At 56.3% G+C, this 16,548-nt stretch overlaps 6 protein-coding genes across 6 annotated transcripts; 1 reads left to right on the forward strand and 5 right to left on the reverse strand.

Annotated features, from left to right (window-relative positions):
* Positions 1–11: 11 nt before the first annotated feature.
* On the reverse strand, positions 12–839 carry E0L32_002452 (uncharacterized protein; the record flags this gene model as incomplete). Its single annotated transcript, XM_031136643.1, has 1 exon — positions 12–839. The coding sequence occupies one exon, from the start codon at positions 837–839 to the stop codon at positions 12–14; it is 828 nt and encodes a 275-aa protein (XP_031000306.1).
* Positions 840–1,332: 493 nt separating this feature from the next.
* On the reverse strand, positions 1,333–3,341 carry E0L32_002453 (uncharacterized protein; the record flags this gene model as incomplete). Its single annotated transcript, XM_031136644.1, has 3 exons — positions 1,333–1,803; positions 1,859–2,845; positions 3,030–3,341. The coding sequence occupies 3 exons, from the start codon at positions 3,339–3,341 to the stop codon at positions 1,333–1,335; spliced, it is 1,770 nt and encodes a 589-aa protein (XP_031000307.1).
* Positions 3,342–3,493: 152 nt separating this feature from the next.
* E0L32_002454 (uncharacterized protein) lies at positions 3,494–8,158 on the forward strand (the record flags this gene model as incomplete). The annotated part of the gene is made up of 6 exons (XM_031136645.1): positions 3,494–3,634; positions 3,701–4,327; positions 4,386–4,534; positions 4,600–4,956; positions 5,595–6,932; positions 6,991–8,158. The coding sequence occupies 6 exons, from the start codon at positions 3,494–3,496 to the stop codon at positions 8,156–8,158; spliced, it is 3,780 nt and encodes a 1,259-aa protein (XP_031000308.1).
* Positions 8,159–8,274: 116 nt separating this feature from the next.
* E0L32_002455 (uncharacterized protein) lies at positions 8,275–9,186 on the reverse strand (the record flags this gene model as incomplete). The annotated part of the gene is made up of 2 exons (XM_031136646.1): positions 8,275–8,322; positions 8,386–9,186. The coding sequence occupies 2 exons, from the start codon at positions 9,184–9,186 to the stop codon at positions 8,275–8,277; spliced, it is 849 nt and encodes a 282-aa protein (XP_031000309.1).
* Positions 9,187–11,788: 2,602 nt separating this feature from the next.
* Positions 11,789–13,183, reverse strand: E0L32_002456 (uncharacterized protein; the record flags this gene model as incomplete). Its single annotated transcript, XM_031136647.1, has 3 exons — positions 11,789–12,239; positions 12,393–12,591; positions 12,718–13,183. The coding sequence occupies 3 exons, from the start codon at positions 13,181–13,183 to the stop codon at positions 11,789–11,791; spliced, it is 1,116 nt and encodes a 371-aa protein (XP_031000310.1).
* A 1,307-nt stretch (positions 13,184–14,490) lies between these two features.
* E0L32_002457 (uncharacterized protein) lies at positions 14,491–16,092 on the reverse strand (the record flags this gene model as incomplete). The annotated part of the gene is made up of 4 exons (XM_031136648.1): positions 14,491–14,738; positions 14,812–15,090; positions 15,182–15,782; positions 15,997–16,092. 4 exons carry the CDS (start codon positions 16,090–16,092, stop codon positions 14,491–14,493), a joined length of 1,224 nt encoding a protein of 407 aa, XP_031000311.1.
* Positions 16,093–16,548: the final 456 nt, after the last annotated feature.

Genomic DNA, 16,548 nt, shown 5'->3' on the forward strand with positions numbered 1-16,548 from the left:
ACCACCCCTCTCTAAACACCACCACTCCTCTTCTTCTCAAGCGTGTCAAGCATGTCCAAGAGATAAGGGACGAATGCCTCAGTCTCGACCTCGAAGCCTTGATGATGACCCGGAACCACAGCATGCGGACAGTCGAGGATCTTGGCCTGCTCCACTGTTGTCCTCGCAAAGAATGCCTCCTTACAGCGAACAGCCCTCATGACCCCAATGCTCACTCTGTTCTCTTTGAGACGCCACAGGTTGGGTGTAAAGCCTATGAGGATCGGAAACTCGTTATCCCAGAAGTTCCTAGGATTCTCCGGCTCGGGTGGCGCCGTCTTGGGGACTCCTTCGTCGTCATACCCGATAAGCTCCGCGCGAAATTCACGAGCTGCCTGATCTAGTCCCTGCGTCTCGTACACCTCCATCAGATGCAGCATCCACTCAAAGACCTCGGAAGCGTCCGGCAGGAGGGTCGCAGTAGGCGCCTCGTGGGAGATCAAGTGGTCCACCATGTTGGGAAAGTCGTGCGCGAACTGAAGGGCAAAGATCCCTCCGCTGCTGCTGCCAAAGATGATGGACTTGCCGAACCCCAGCGCTTGGATGACAGCGCGCACGTCGCGTGCCTGCTGTGGTGGGCTGAGCTTTTTGTTGACTTCTACCTTGCTCGCAGACATCTGGCGTCGGTCAAAGGTGACGCAGGTGAACCTGTCCGACAGCGCAGCGATGATGGGGTTGAATTGCCGCCCGTGGCCGTTTCCGCCGGGGATAAAGGTGACCAGGGGACCGTTACCCTGATACCAGTAATGCAAGTCGCAGCCTTCATTCTGAACGATGGCTCTAGTGGGGTTGAAAGCCATTTTGGGATCTTTTTCTTTTTGTTTCCAGCTCTAGCGTAGTGATGAAGTCTGCCGAGAAGCACAGGAATGCGGACCAGCAGACTGCGCGGCGAGTGTTTAGGCAGTCAAGCATCCACATGACCGGATGTCTATGCATCTCGTAAGCCATTTGCGTGCGTACGGAAGACGCCCGTAGCTCAGATACTCCGATCGATGCAAGTGATAATTAGGCTGCAAAAGCACCGCCTGGAGGCAACCATGCGTGAGAGCCGGATCAAGTTCCCGTCTTTCCGAAAGATAAGCGGAGTGACTCATTTCAAGCAACGTATTCCAGAATTGTGCCACGGGTGTAAGCTTTCTGGAAGGGTTGATTGGTTTCATTTGTTATGTTCGTTTGGCCAACAAAGCAGCAGAAAGCTTTGAAGAGTCGAGTACAAAGAGGAATGAAAAGGGGTATCTACGAAACAACAATACTCAACAAGCCGACTAAGAGCACTCACAGCACAAGCTGCCACTAATGAATCATAAACGGCTCCAGTTCTGACCGGGATCTGACCCAGGAGCGATAGTCAACAGCCTCTCCTGTCAGGCGTTGATGCTTTACTACGGCCTGGAGGAGAGTATGGGCTCGAGATAGCGCAACGCCAAAGTCAGACAACGCAGCATATCTCTCGAGTATCCAGTTCTGCAGAACCAACTCGCGCGTCTCGACACACGCCACAAAAAGTGCCCACGCTAGACGAGTCAGAGAGTTGGAGCTCTCGTTCTCATGAACGATTGTCGCAATGTTAAGGATGGAGGATATGCACTGTGCAGCCTCAGGGGTTGTTAGGGCACCATTCGGGTCCGGGCTTGCGGCTCGGTAAAAGTCCAGCTGCACGGCGTAGAAGAACGGTACGATAAACCGTAGGTTCAGGACTATTCGTGAGGTATACGCTGCAGGATCTGTCCAGTTGACGGCCACAGCGAACAGAGTGCTAAACTTCTATGTTACTGTTAGTAAAACATGCAAATGAATATGACTACTCGCTGAGTCTTACCTCTGTGACCTGCTGGAAACCACTCGTAATAGCGAGCCGTAGCTCTGAGGCTTCTTGTCCGGACTTATCGGACCACCGGTACCGGGAGACCTGGTACCGAAGGATGTGCGCCTCGTGATACAGATCGAATGCGGGTCTGTTCTGGAGATCATCCAGGGCCTCGGTAACCGGATACTTCGCACCCCAGATCTCCTTGCCCACTTCTCTCGATCCGCAAAAGATAGAGTTAAGCGACCCGGGAAACCGGTCGAGGAATGTGGACATGACCGAGCCGCCCAGGTCCCATGTCGACGCTAGCGCGTCCATGTAGGCCATCCACAGACCTAGCCGATTCAGCACGTTAGTATAACGCGTCTTGACCTCCCCCGCAGAGTCCGGAGTCGAGACCGTCTGTGGAGTGTCGGGCACGCTGAAGTAGTTCTGCAGTCCCGGCACCAGCTGATCTCCGTAAGTGAGGACAGCCGAGTTGAACCCGTCGAGGTGGTTGCGGACAGCCTCGGCGTGCTCTCCGTGGTGGATCTCGAACTGCACCAAGAGGAAAAGCGTGCCAAGCATCGTCAAGGGATCGTACTGATCCGAGCTGACCAGACTAACAAAGTCTTGTAGCCCGGTCTGGTAGTGTTCGAGGGCTTGGAATCTATCGGCTGCTCTTTTCTCTCTGCTCGAAACCTGGTATTGTACGTTGGCCATGAGCAGATTCATCAGCGCAGAGTTGGTCCGACCTAGGTCCAGAACGCCTGCGATGAAGGACCATTGAGGCGCCTTGGTCGTCAGGAACGTGAGGTACTGGTCCTGGTAGTAGCGCAGGATCCTCGTCACCTCATCCTGTTCCTCGACCGGCGCGTTACTGCCACCCACGCCGCCATCTTCATCCCTTGACCGAGTTGACGGTGAAGGGTAAGCTATACCGCCTGGTGGAGATAATGGCGCTGGCACATTGGCTGATGCGCCACTCTGGGCTGGAGATGAGGCAGATATCGCCCGGCTCTGCAGGGATGGCTTCAACCCTCTCGGGTATGCACACTGTCGCCCAGCCCGCAGGCATCTCTGGCACTCGGGACGCACCTCGTCGCACTTGACCTTGCGTTCGCGGCAAGTGGAACAGCCTTGCACGAACCTGCTCAGTAAAACGCATCCAGTAGCTCGCCCTCGTTAATCATCAGCGACTTACCATTCCGGGAACGTGGGGCACCGCGGCCCCTGTGCATCGCAAGACTGGGTAATAGCAGGTGGATCTCCCCGAATCCTTGCTTGCCGATATCTGTGGGTACTCGAATGAAGAAAGGAAGAGGAGAAGATTGGGATGGTTTGCGAGATCCGAGGCGAGAGCAGCTCTTAACGAAGTAGTCAAGGTGTCATGGACCAAACTGAGAAGCGGGGGCAGCTCGGAAATCGGCTGTTTCTTAGCGTTGAACCTCTTAGCGGAGTCTCGGTGGTATCTAAACCTCCTGGCACTACTCAAGAGCTCCCGTGAGGCATGCATCTCATTGATCGATATCTCCGGGTATTGACCACCGATATCGATAGCTTGACACCTATCCTACAGACCCCTTTCGGAACAAGACCTTTATCCCGTGAAGTCTTGACAACTTATCTCTGCTCTATCCAACACTCCGCTGGGAGCAAGTTGCCAAGATGACCGCCGTGGAAGTGATCGAGGCCAGCATCAATGGAATCAAGAATGCGGTTGTGGAAGGTGTTGAATCCCAACCGGACGAGACTGTCAAGTCTGCGATAGACGAGGCTGTTGCCAACTGCCTGGAGGACATCCGAGCCGTGAACAAGAGGGCAAGTGCTCACGCACAGCCACTGCTTAGACTTACCGCTAACCTTGAGCTCTAGATATACGACAACCCGGAGCTCTGCTATGAAGAGGTGATCGCGCATGATACAATAGTCGCATTTCTCAAGTCACAGGGGCACGAGGTCGTTGAGCACGCATACGGTATCAGTACCAGTTTCGAGAGCTCATTTTCCCATGGGACCGGCGGACGCGAAGTCGTTTTCAACGCCGAGTACGATGCGCTCCCCGACATCGGCCATGCCTGTGGGCACAACCTCATCGCCGTAAGCGCAATCGTCGCCTATGTGTCTCTGTGTGCGGCGCTGAAAGCTACCGGCGCGGCAGGCCGGGCTCGTCTTCTCGGCACGCCAGCCGAGGAGGGCGGCGCGGGCAAGACCAAGCTCCTAAACGCGGGCGCTTACAAAGGGGCGGATGTATGCTTGATGGCGCATCCGGGACCGGAGAAGTCGCACGGGGCCGGGAATACGGGTACAGCTGGATGGCCAACTATTTCTCGCGTAGCAGTCGTGGCAAAGTTCTACGGGAAGCCGGCGCACGCAGGAGGCAACCCCTGGGATGGGATCAACGCGCTCGACGCCGTCGTGTCTGCGTATAACAACGTCTCTATGTTGAGGCAGCAAATACGCCCCGAACAGAGGATCCATATCTGTCTGCAAGACGTTCCAGTGAGTATCATGTTCTGCACTTGGTCCAGCGGAATGCTAATGCATCTTGAACTTCCAGAAAGTCGGAAACGTGATTCCGCCTTACACCCAGGTTCAGTTCAGCGTTCGAAGCCCGACTTTCAATGGCGCAAAATTCCTCCTGGAACGCGTCATTGATTGCGCAAAGGGCGGCGCTCTGGCGACGGGATGCAAGGTTGAGTTTGAAGAGTACGTAGCACCCTTTGTACTTTCGAGACATATGGCAGGAGATAACATAGTGCACATCATCACAGAGAGCTGCCGTATCTTGATACCCGGCTCAACCACACTCTCGACAGGAGATACACAAAAATCATGTCGTACTACGGCGAGTCGATCCGGTATGAAACGCCAGAGCCCATGAGCGCAAGTACAGACATGGGCAATGTTACCTATCAGCTTCCCGGTATTCACGCCTTCTTCGGGATTCCTTGTCCCGACAATGTAAGCGGACACCACCCAAGCTTCACGGCGGCAGCAGGAACAAAGGAAGCATTTGACAGCGCAGTAAGATGTGGCAAGGGTCTTGCATTGACGGGCTGGGAAGTTATCACAGACCACAAGATCCATGAAGCTGTGCTTGCAGACTTTGAGGAAGACAGAAAGGCGAGGTGAGATGGAAAATCGCCAAAGTAGATCAGAGGAATGTAGCTGCAGCACTTATGTTGGGACAATGCAGACATGCATTGGTAGCACTGATTCACGTTGCCCGTTTAATATCTAAGTCAAAGTATAGTGACTGTCTGGGCCTCAACAAACCTTTCCGGAGAGAGTAACTTCCATCCGATGTACTCTTCTGGCGGCCTTGCACCATGCAGGCATTCCTCTCAGCTTGACACTACATATAGTACCTAGGTCGTTGCTTATGACGTTTGGGGGGCAGTCTATCCAACGTTCGCTCCACCATTTCATTCTTCACATCCACCTCGACTGATCATTGGCGCCTGTGCCTGTCGTTTGCTCGAGTGCTTCGGGGTTTACTGACCCGCTGCTTTGAGAACCGAAGAAGGCTCAGCTCTGAAAAGGCAGCTGATCAAAAAGCTGGCCAGCCACCCACATTATTTTTACCAGAGATTTGCCGGATGCGACTCATCCCAGCCTCACCTTTCCATCACCACAATCGGCTGGAGGAGACGGATATCAGTCACGTCAGCACTATCAGGCAGCCAAGTCGGCTCTCTCATTTTTCCCATAGTCATTTTATTCGAGCCTCTGTTCACGTCCCTTACTTTGATGCTGACAGATTCAGGGTCAAGCCCTTGCACGGATACAAGATGGCTTCCGACGGTCGCAAACAGCCACCATGGACACCCCCAACGGCCCAGCCAGACACCCAACTGCCCCAGCTGAAGATCTACAACAGTCTCACCAGAACCAAGAATGACTTCGTCCCAGTCGATCCGGCGGGGAAAGTGGTGACGTGGTACGCCTGCGGGCCGACAGTGTACGAGGATGCCCACCTGGGCCACGCGAAGAACTACGTCTCGACCGACATCATCCGCCGCATCATGAAGGACTACTTTGGCTTTCGTGTCAAACTTGTCATGAACACGACCGACATTGACGACAAGATCATCCTTCGGGCCCGCCAGCAGCACCTTCTTCACCTCTTCAAACAGGAGCACGCTACCGAGGACGACTCGGTGAGCGATGCGGTTCTAGCACAAGCCAAAGCCGCTTTTCAGCACTACATCGGCAAGAATCTTCCGTCTCTGCCTCCGGGTACGAGCCCAGAGGGTTTCTCCGAAGCGGTGAACAAAGCATACAAGGATGTGGCCGAGCCGCCTCCTCCTCTGACGGAGGGCGAGACCGAAAAACACGACCAAGGTCACAGTCAACCTCCCACCATCACCGAGCTGCTATTGAGAGCGCATATTGGGACGGCACAGCTGGCTGTCGAGGCCCTTCAAGCCCCAGGAAACCTGTCCTCATTCTTCGCCAAGACGGACGATATTGTGCTCCCATATCTCGATCTTCTGCACGGCGCAGAGATGGACCCCAGCTACCACGAGATTTACATGAAACTCTCGCAGAAGTTCGAACGCCGTTTCTTCGAGGACATGGATGCGCTGAATGTCCTGCATCCGGACCAACTGACGAGGGTGACTGAATACGTCCCTCAGATCATACGCTTCATCCGCAAGATCATCGCCAACGGCTTCGGCTATGCGACCCCGGATGGCTCTGTGTATTTTGATATCGACTCGTTTGAGAAAGCCGGGCATCAGTATTCTCGCCTGGAACCATGGAACAAGAATGACCGTATCCTTCAGGCGGACGGCGAGGGTTCTTTGTCCAAAGGACAGTCCATGAAGCGCAGCGAGAATCATTTTGCGCTTTGGAAAGCAAGCAAGCCAGGCGAGCCGGCTTGGCCGAGCCCGTGGGGTCATGGGCGACCAGGATGGCACATTGAATGCTCGGCCATGGCCTCCGAAGTGATCGGAGAGACAATGGACATCCACTCTGGAGGCATCGATCTTCGCTTTCCCCATCATGATAACGAGCTTGCACAATCAGAGGCGTACTGGTCTACTCCGGGCTGCCCAGTGCAGTGGACAAATTACTTCATTCACATGGGCCAACTGAGGTAATAGAATGCTTGTAATTTCGACTTCTTTGCTTTAGAGTTGCTAACGTAACCATAGAATCCGAGGATTGAAAATGAGCAAGAGTCTGAAGAACTACACAACTGTTCGAGATGTGCTCTCCGGGAAGGAGTGGAGTGCACGATCTCTCCGGATCTGCTTCCTCCTCATGCCTTGGCAAGATGGTATCGAGGTCACAGACGAGCTGATGAAGTCCGTGACCAGCTGGGAAGACAAGCTTAATAACTTCTTTCTCAAGAGCCTCGACGTTTGGAAACACTACAAGCCTGAGACTGCTGCAAACGCTCTTGGAGCGGCAGACCAGGATTTACAATCCTCCCTGGAAGAGGCGAAAGCCGGTGTCGATGCAGCACTCTGCGATTCCTTCAATACCTCGGCCGTCATGAGAATCATCTCTGGTCTTGTCACCGAGACCAACTCCGCAGAGACACTGTCAGATCGCACCCTTATCATGATTTCCCGCTGGGTTACGCGGATTGTCACAATCTTTGGTCTGGACGCCGAAGGAGATCTCGGCAACCAGGATCGCATAGCATGGTCGGGTCTTGACATCCCCGCGCCGGCAAAGCCCTACATCTACCCTGCATCTAGGCTGCGCGACCAAGTGCGGACATTGGCTTGCTCTGAGTTGGTAGACCATGACACTCTATCGAAGCTCGCCGACGAAGTCACGACTGGCGCCTCAACAGCAGCTCGTGAGACTGCGAAGCCGTACAACGAGGTACTGCAGCAGTTCCGCACCGACATCAAGGCTCTCGCAGCACAGCAAGCATCGGCAAAAGACCTGCTCGCCTTGTGCGACCAGCTCCGCGATGTACACCTTTGGAACCTCGGCATCTGTCTTGAGGACCGCACCAATCCTCACGACCCCAGCCCGCAGCCTGCTTTAGTGCGGCCACTAGACGCGTCTCTCATAGAGGCACGCGCGGAACGGGAGTCGGCAAGTACCGCGAAGGCAAAGGCCAAGCTAGAACAGGCAGCCAGAGAAGCGGAGAGGGAGCGAGAGCAGCTTGAGCGCTCTAAGGTCGATCCGAAGATGCTGTTCAGAACTAATGGTGAGTACTCGGAGTGGGACGAAGATGGCATACCCACCGTAGACGCGGCAGGGAATGAGATATCCAAGAGCAAGCGCAAGAAGCTGGTCAAAGAGTGGGAAAAGCACAAGCAGGGGCACGAGAAATGGCTCGCAACGCAGCGGGACACTTAGCGGAGATACCATTGGGGACGTGAAGGCCTCTTGCAGGATTACGAGGTTACATCAGATAGACTAAAACTGCAATAAAGGGAGAATGACTGCTTATAAACTCGGCGAGTGCTTTATCATCAGGAAAGCCGACTCCTTCTCAGGCTCTTGGAGTTCCGATCCTGTACCTGTAATGAAGCAATTAGTATCACAGCCCCGGCAAATTGCTTTTCAGTAGCATTGTAACATACCACCTCGCCATCCTGCCGCGCGGAATGTGCTTCGGCAATGGCGTCAAACAGCCCGGCTTCGCTGCTGCCCAATGGAGCCGACACTTGCATCGAGCCCCCTCCGCGGCTGACCTTGTAAGCGGTGCGGTCTTCGGTCCTGTGGCGGGTCACACGGGGGATCTCCTTGTCGGAAGCATCCCGGCTACGCTGAACGACAACACCAACTGCAGTGGCGTCCGTGTCCGGCCCTCGATGAGCTATGTAGTCAGTTTCCTGGTGTGTATAGCCTGTGTGGCTATGGTTCGGATAGTATGTTTGCTGATGATAGCTCTGAGCAGTGGCATACTGCTGCGTCTGCTGCGGAGTCCACTGTTGATGGCGCTGCTGATCGACTGGTTGGCGCTCATGGCGAGGCATGGAGGGCATCTGAGCCCTTCTGTGATGCGGGCCTGCTTCAGGAAAGTCGGCCTGCTGGCCATCCGAACTCTGATATGACAGGTATTGCTGCGTCGCCACAGTGTGCCTTGGGGCGGGTTGAGAGCTCGCCTCTTCATGGCCATCGCCGAGCAAGAGGCGCGACACCGGCTGGGGCAGATATCTGGACCACTTATTCGGTCTCGGCTCTGGCTTCTCTTTGCTCTGAATGGCAATGGCAAGTTGGGCGAGCTTGGCCGCGTGCTGACTGTTGGGCGGGGAAACAGCCTTGAACGACCGATTCTCAGCCTCGTTGACGCTGGAGTAGGTAACAACATCACTCCGGTTCTCCAGGTCTTCCTGGAACAGAGGGACGAGCTTCGCTTCTTGTCGCCGTGACAGAGACATGACTTCTTTCCGTGGCAGGATTACACTATTGTGTGGATAGGGAGCTGCTCGGCTTTTCGTGGGCGGTGGCTAGGAGCAGAGCATGCGGGGTGTAATATGTCGGTTGCGGTTGCGATTGAAGCCTAGCTCCCTGAGGCACCTCTTCGGGTATCAATGATAGCCATCTCCGTTCGCCGAACAAGTCTTGGGCAGCTGGCTTGGACAAGGCCAATATGGAAATGCACTTTGCCTCAGTGCAGATCTGATGTGTCACTCACTTAGGAGACCCACACCACGACGCCCGGCTTTGGTGAAGCCTTGTGCAGGCGGGTTGAGTCATGTCGATATGCGGGCTGTTCTGCGTGGTGGTGATCTCTGCATGAACTGGAGCTCGGGGAAGCCAGTGAACTATCGTAGCTTCGCAAGGGTACCTCTTGTGCTTTTTCAAAGTCTGCCTCGCAAAAGCAACCGTTGATTACTGAATTAGTACAAAGATTGCTGGAGTCTCCGTCTCGAGGAGAGCATCGACCCCAGGTGTTGCCTGCCTTTTGTGCCCGTCAGAATTGCCCAGGGCGAGACACATTCCTTTGTTTGAACTGCTCTGGAATCGGCTGTCCCATTCCCTGCAACAGCCCAACGCTATCGAAAGCCCTACCAGCCCTCGGTTCCTTACTAGAATCCCTGGTCAGTGGACGCCATCTTTGTAGCGCTCAACTCTTCTGACTTCCTATCAAGCAGTCCTCTCGCATCTCATCTTCAATATTCGCGATGGGCTTGCGCGATTGGTTTCGGCGGTTCGTCAGCAAGGTCAAGGACCTGTTCGGGATGTATAACAAGTATGATGATTTCGTGGCAACGGCGTACTTTTCGGACGGCGGGGTCATGACATATAGTGGCAGGCCTTGGGGTGGGGGATTTGAGGAGTTCAAAGCAGTTGCACGGGATTACGCGTCTCATGTGACCATGAACATGACGGGCAGTTTCTGGAGGTTTGACTGATGATGCAAATTGTAATTCAATCTTTGGTGCACTAGGAGTTATCACGTTTCAAGGGAGAGTCATACTATGAGAGGGGTCAAATGTTTGCGATCTGCTATCTAACGTAGGTAGCTAGGTACATTGAAGATTCTAATGTTAATTCCGGCCACTCGACTCCTATCTCCCTCATGAACCCCCTCCAAGTCTTCAAGACTCAGTCGTGATACCACACTCTACGACTTGTCAACAGGACCCAATAACAAAGGTTCGGCAAAGAAGCACTCACACTTGGACATTGCAACCCTAGTAGCAAGGTCAAGAGCGCGGTCGGTGGTCCGACTTCCGTCAGGTCCGTGATACTCGAAGGTTGAGTGCCTGCCTGTGGCTCGAAATTTGACTTCTCGGTTGAACCCCATTGGAGCCACGGCTCCGGCCGTTGGATTGTAGTAGGTGGTTGTGCCGTTCTGATCACGCTTTACCAGCCATCCTTGCTGCTCAGGCATCTTGATGGTGAGATCGTAGTCCGTAGGATGAAGAAACGCAGAGTGCTATCGTCAAAAATCTCAAGAGGTGTTCGGGGACAAACGATATGAAGATTGGAATGAAGTGTGGGAATGTTCTGTAGTGAGAGTGACTTATGAAGGAGGATTGGGACTCTGATGGAGCACCGGGTGAGGCCTGAGTCGTCGGTCCGTCCCCGTAGAGCGTGAGATGCAGAATTGCACTTTCCTGCATCCCGAAATCTGCCTTGTGGGCAGGTTCAGGTCTAGCCTTGAGGCCCCGGACGAGATCCCCGAAAGACCTAGAGGAAACCGCCACGCCATCTCATCACTCCAATTAACCCCAGATACGTGTTATGTGACGCGCAATAGTTCACATCATACTCCTCCTTGGCTGTTCTTACCTGGTGCGCGGACGAGGCTGCCGCAGAACTCCTCCAAACATGTCCCTGACTTGCTGGCATCATTAGTGCCCAGATCCGCCACAGACCCGTTCTCCGGGGAGAAATGCCTATTGATTCGCCACTTGCCCGCCTTTTTTGAACCTGTTTGTCACATATGTTTGGGAAAACTGACATGGACACGTCGCAAGTTGTGATGATATTCAGAAGCGGGCACAAATCGGGCGCGCAAGAGACTGTATGTGTGATGTGGCAACTCTGCAGCTTTGTCTCTGTCAGCTCCATCAAGCTGCTCACTGGTTATTTCAACTGCTGGTACGATGCAGGCTCACATGCCTTGACGATCACCGTTCTGAGCGGCTCCGGATCATCAACGTGGCATCATGGGAGACAGAGCTTCTGCCCAGAACGAAAAGAAAATGCCGCAGACAGCCTTGAGGCTCCTGCGAGTGTGATTTTCTGGCTGCCCAAGGCAGTCTTGCGACCCCATCCAGCCCCATGCCCTGCAATCCCACCCTCCCCGACACACAATCCATGTCGGCAGACAAGATGCACATTTCCCTTTCGTAACATGACGTGACACGACGTGACGTGATGACACCCAGTCCAAGCCAATCCAATACCGTCATCCCGGAAGAGCGTCGGTTCGCTAAACCATGCAATCGCTGGCACAAATCGAAAAGCACGAGAAGAAACAGCACAAGAACGGAATCCCACTAGATCCCTGAGCACCACCGCCAGCTCTCAATCGCCCGGCCGCTGCGCGATCCAAAAGTAGTAGTTAAAGTACCGGTGCACGCTCACGTCGTTGAGCGCCCTCCGGGCGTGCGCCAGCAGGACCTGGCTCTCGACCTGCGTCATGCCGAGCCCCTCGAAGGGCCGGCCGGCGAGCGCGGGCATGAGGTCGAGCACGGCCGTGCGCTGGTAGAGGCCGATGAGGCGCAGGGTCTTGTCGCGGGCCCAGGTGCCGATGGGCACCTTCTTGACGACGCGCTGGACGTTGACGAAGCCGGCCTCGCGCAGGGGCCGCTCGAGGTCCTTGGCCATGAGCACGTTGGCGCCGAAGCGGGCGAAGGCGCGGATGGCCGTGTCGTACATGAGCTTGACTGGGTCGTTGGGGGGCATGGTGTCGTCGTCGCAGAGGGGCTCGGCGCAGAGCTCCTGGAACTCGATGTAGCCGCCTGGCCGGAGGGACCTTTTTGGGGGGCGTGCCTGTCAGGCCAGAGAGCAGAGAACGAAAGGCATGGGGCGAGAGTGCCGGCGGTGAGGCGATTGAGACGAAGAAGAAGGAGAGACCAGGGGAGGTTTGAATGAAAGGGTAAAGGTGGTTGAGAAAAAGCAGCCTCACCTGTATGCATTCTCCAGTATGACGGCGGGCCGCTTCATGATGATACCCATGAAGCGGAAATGGACGAGGTCGCAGTCCTCTGTGAGAAAGTCCTTCTCGCAGTCGTCGACGAGAAAGTCGACGTTCGGAGGCAGCCAGCCGGGCTGGATGGGCGCGAGATCTATGCCGCGCACGCGGGCGCTGGGATACCTGTCGCCGACTGTTGAGTTGAGTCAAGCGGCCGCAGGTTAGCAGACGGTCATGCCAATGAGCAATCCCTTGCGCGGAGCGAGAGAAGATGGGTGCGCATGAGGAAGTCAAACCATACCATCAATCGCCCAGATACCTATTTCGCAGGAGATTCGTTCATCAGCGGGCTCCAGTCCGAAAAATGCGACGGACAGACAGAAAAACTCACCGGTCCCCGTGCCGATGTCGAGAATCATCTGCGGGGTGTCGCCGATGGGCGCGTAGAACAGCTTGCCGTCCATGAGCTCGAGCATCATGGCGTGCTTCATGTCCTCGCGGCTCTGCTCGTCGTTGTCGTTGGGGATCGGGTAGCGCCCGTTCTTGAAGTGGTGGTACCGCCGGCCGTGCTCGTAGGTGTGGGCGAAGACGCTCGAACAGGCGCTCGTCGAGCCCGTCGAGCGCGTCTCGAAGCCCTCTTGCGGGTCGAACTCGTCCGAGTCGCCCTCCTCGCTGGCGGCCTCGATGGGCAGCTCGTCCGTCTGCTGGTGCTGCAGCGCGGGAATGCTGTCGCCGGCCGCGGCGCCGGGCAAGGTGCCAGCTGCTGAGGGCGCGGTGTCGGCCATGGCCTGTGTGTCTTTGTCTCTGGCCTCTGTCCTCTGCTGTGCTTTGGGGGGATCGCGAATCGCACTTGGCCTTCGTAGAGGAGCTTCGTCTCAGTAGTACGGATGGGATGGGAGTGAGTGAGGGTTGCGATACGATGAAGCAGCCTCAGATGAATGGATGCGTCCAAGTATCTAGCCGAGCTTCCGAATGGCCATTAGCACGGGACGAACCGAGCACCTGGGAATTTTCACACTTCCGCTGTCACTCAAGTCGAAGCATGTGCATCCGTGGGTACAGCAGATTTAGTTACAGTGGAGATAGGGATCGTAAGATGGCAATCTACAGGAGGGAATACGTCGAGCAATGGCAGGGTGTGGGAACACTTGGTGGGCCGGGCGAGATGAAAGAGACAGGGGTGAAGGCGAAGCGGGCAGAGAGAAGAGAAGACGGAACTCAAGAGACGACACCACACACTCGCTCGCGTTGGCTAGCCGGACAGACAGCCAGAGAGACAGACAGGCAGAGAGACAGACGAACAGAGCAGAGGCACACACCTCCTGAAGCTGATTGAGGCAATGCAAAAGCAACCATCGGTCACACCAGTCACAGCCCTCACCCACACCACCTCGAGCCCAGCTCCGGCGCCAAGTCACTGCTGGCTTTACCAATGATGTCTCTCCACCAGCTGGGGATCCGGGCCATCCAGCGGCGGCCTTGTAACCCCCGCTCCAAATGCTTGATTGGGCCCGCCGCATGGGCCTGATGGCAGGGGAGAAACGTGTTTTCCACGATCGGAAGGACAGGGTTCCAGATCGGTCGGGCGCGTCGTCAATCGGAGACATCAGTGCTTCTCTTGAAGAAAATGCCCATGTCGTCGCAGGCGTCGCTGATTGCCTGGGCATTGGCACACGCAAAAGACAAAGCAGATAATTCCGGGTCACTGACGATCCCTCTCCGCCGCATTAAGAAAAGCCGGATGAGGGGAAGACTACCCCAATTCAGGTTGAGAATGCAGGTTCTAGTGCCTCTCTGATCGCAGGTCAAGTATTGCCCAAGCAAACACCACCATCACAGCTGAGACAGGGGTCGAGCAAACAAATCCGCCTGCGGGCACTTCTCAACAGCGCTGACCGGAGCAGTCGTCACCCATCGACCGGGAAAAGATGAATATCACCACCACGGATTGGGTTGCGCGTGCATAAACAAATCACTGGAGAGAGAGAGAGTGAGCATTTACTCGCCGCTCAATGCAGGCACTGGTCTTAAAAATCCTTGAATGACTTAACTTGTCCTCCTCCTCCTCCTACTTCCACACGCAACAAAATGACTAGGCAGACCTGCCGTGCCCCTTATTGACCATGAGCATCTTGCCTAGCGTCTCGAGGTCGATCGAGTGCTTTGCCTCCTGGACCGACTGGTTGACCGCGTTGGCACCCCGCTCGACCATCTCGGCATCGTAGGCCGCGACCGCCTCCCTGCGGACCTTGGCGTCGCCCTTTGCGTCCCTGGCCTTGATCAGCGCGTCGACGTAGTTGTTTGCGTCGGTGATGGCGTGCTGGAAGCCCTGTCCGCGGTCTGCATCATCGTGTTTTGGAATTTAGCACACACGCCCTCCCCTCTACGACCAGCGTGCGGTCCTTCTACTCACAGATCAACATGGGGTGCACGGCGTCGCCGGCCAGCGTGACGCGCCCGCCGCGGTTGTCGTACGGCACGGGCACCCAGTACTTCATCTCGTCGACGTAGCAGGTGCTCCCGTCGGGCGTCCAGTCGATCAGCGACTGGAAGGGCTCGCACAGGCCCCTGGTGTTGTCGCGGAGGTAGCTCAGCGCGTCCTGGCCGTCGAGGTTGACCGGCGCGCCGGGCCAGAACTTGACCCAGAAGGTCGTCCACGAGGCCTTGTCGTCCGGGTCGTCGACGTACATGACTAGACACGGTGGTTTTTAGCTACACTTTTTTTTTTCGACAACGGAAAAGATGGAGCACAGCGAGGAAAGTCGAAAGAAAGAAAAACGTACTCCCGCAGCCGGCGCCGGCGTTCGACCCCAGCGTGATGGCGGCCACGGGGTGCGCCTTGACCACGGCGTCGACCTTGTCCGCGTCGTTGTACTTGACGATGCACGTCGCAAACATGAACCCGGAGCCCCGGATCCTGGCCGCCTCGGCGCCGACAAGGTACTCGCGGACCCCGGACGACGCCCCGTCGGCGCCGAGCACAAAGTCGGCCTCGTGCGCGCTCCCGTCCGCAAAGGTCAGACGCACCGGCGCATCTTCTTGGTCGTCGTCGCCGACCTCGATCCCGGCCAGCGCCTTGCCCCACTGCACGTCGACGCCCCGCGACAGCACCCTGCGCAGGCGCTGCCGCGAGACGCGCCGGGACCCGGGCAGCGGGCTCTTGAAGAGCAGCTCGCCGGTGACGCCGTTGTAGCACGGCAGGCTCTCGGCGTGGTCGTCGAACGCGAGGAAGCGGTTCGTGATGGCGCCGGGCAGGGCGCGCACGACCTCGTCGGGCAGGAGCCTGGCCATGGTGGGCATGGCCCAGTGCAGCACGATGGTCCAGTCGCGGCGGCGGGCGTCGAGGCCGGCGTCCCGGTCGAAGACGGCGACGTCGAAGCCATTCTTTTTGGGGGGGGCGGCTTGGTTAGCGGGGTGCACGATGAGAGTTGGGGGCGGGGACAGAAGAACACGGATAACGCGGGATCGCCCGGATGTGTGGGCGGGCGGGTGGGCTTTGCTGGGGCGAGGAGGAGCAAGGAAAGCAAGAAAGCAAAGCAGGGAAAGCAAGGAAGTGGTAGGTAGCACAGCACAGCACAGCACAGCAGCGAATACGTACCTTCTGTAAGCCGTGGGCGACGAGGAGACCGGTGAGGCCGGCGCCGATGATGGCCACCTTGGGCGGCTTGCTGGGATCGCCGGATCCCATTGCCATTGCGGTGGTCAAGGGTGTATGTCAGCGTTTCTTTTTGGTGCCGGCGGCCTGGTCACCCCGATGGAAGAGAAGCAAAAGAAGTATGGCATGACACGGGGAGAGGAGAGGGGAAGAGAATGAACAGCAGCATGGCGGCGGCAGTCAAGTGGTGGGCCAAAATCACATCACCTCGTTTGCCAATTCTCTCAGATCTCCTCTGCCTGTACAGGGAACGTGGGCCAGACTCGAGGACCGCCTGCTCTAGTGGCGGCCGTGCGATTAATAGCGTGGGGAGCCAAGCCAGAAGCCCCTCACAGGCAGGAGAGCGGAGGAGGGTCTCGCCAATGCTACCATCTACAAGTCCATACATCTCCATCACGGGTTGGGCGTGAGGTGTGCGCACGGTGGCGCGGGGGCGCGGTGAAGGAACCGCGAAGTTCTGCGGACTGTTGGATGGGAGCAAACAAGATCTAGTAC

The sequence above is a fragment of the Thyridium curvatum genome, assembly GCF_004353045.1.
Source record: "Thyridium curvatum strain D216 chromosome Unknown NODE_10_length_634906_cov_78.760910, whole genome shotgun sequence".
Lineage (NCBI taxonomy): Eukaryota > Fungi > Ascomycota > Sordariomycetes > Thyridiales > Thyridiaceae > Thyridium > Thyridium curvatum.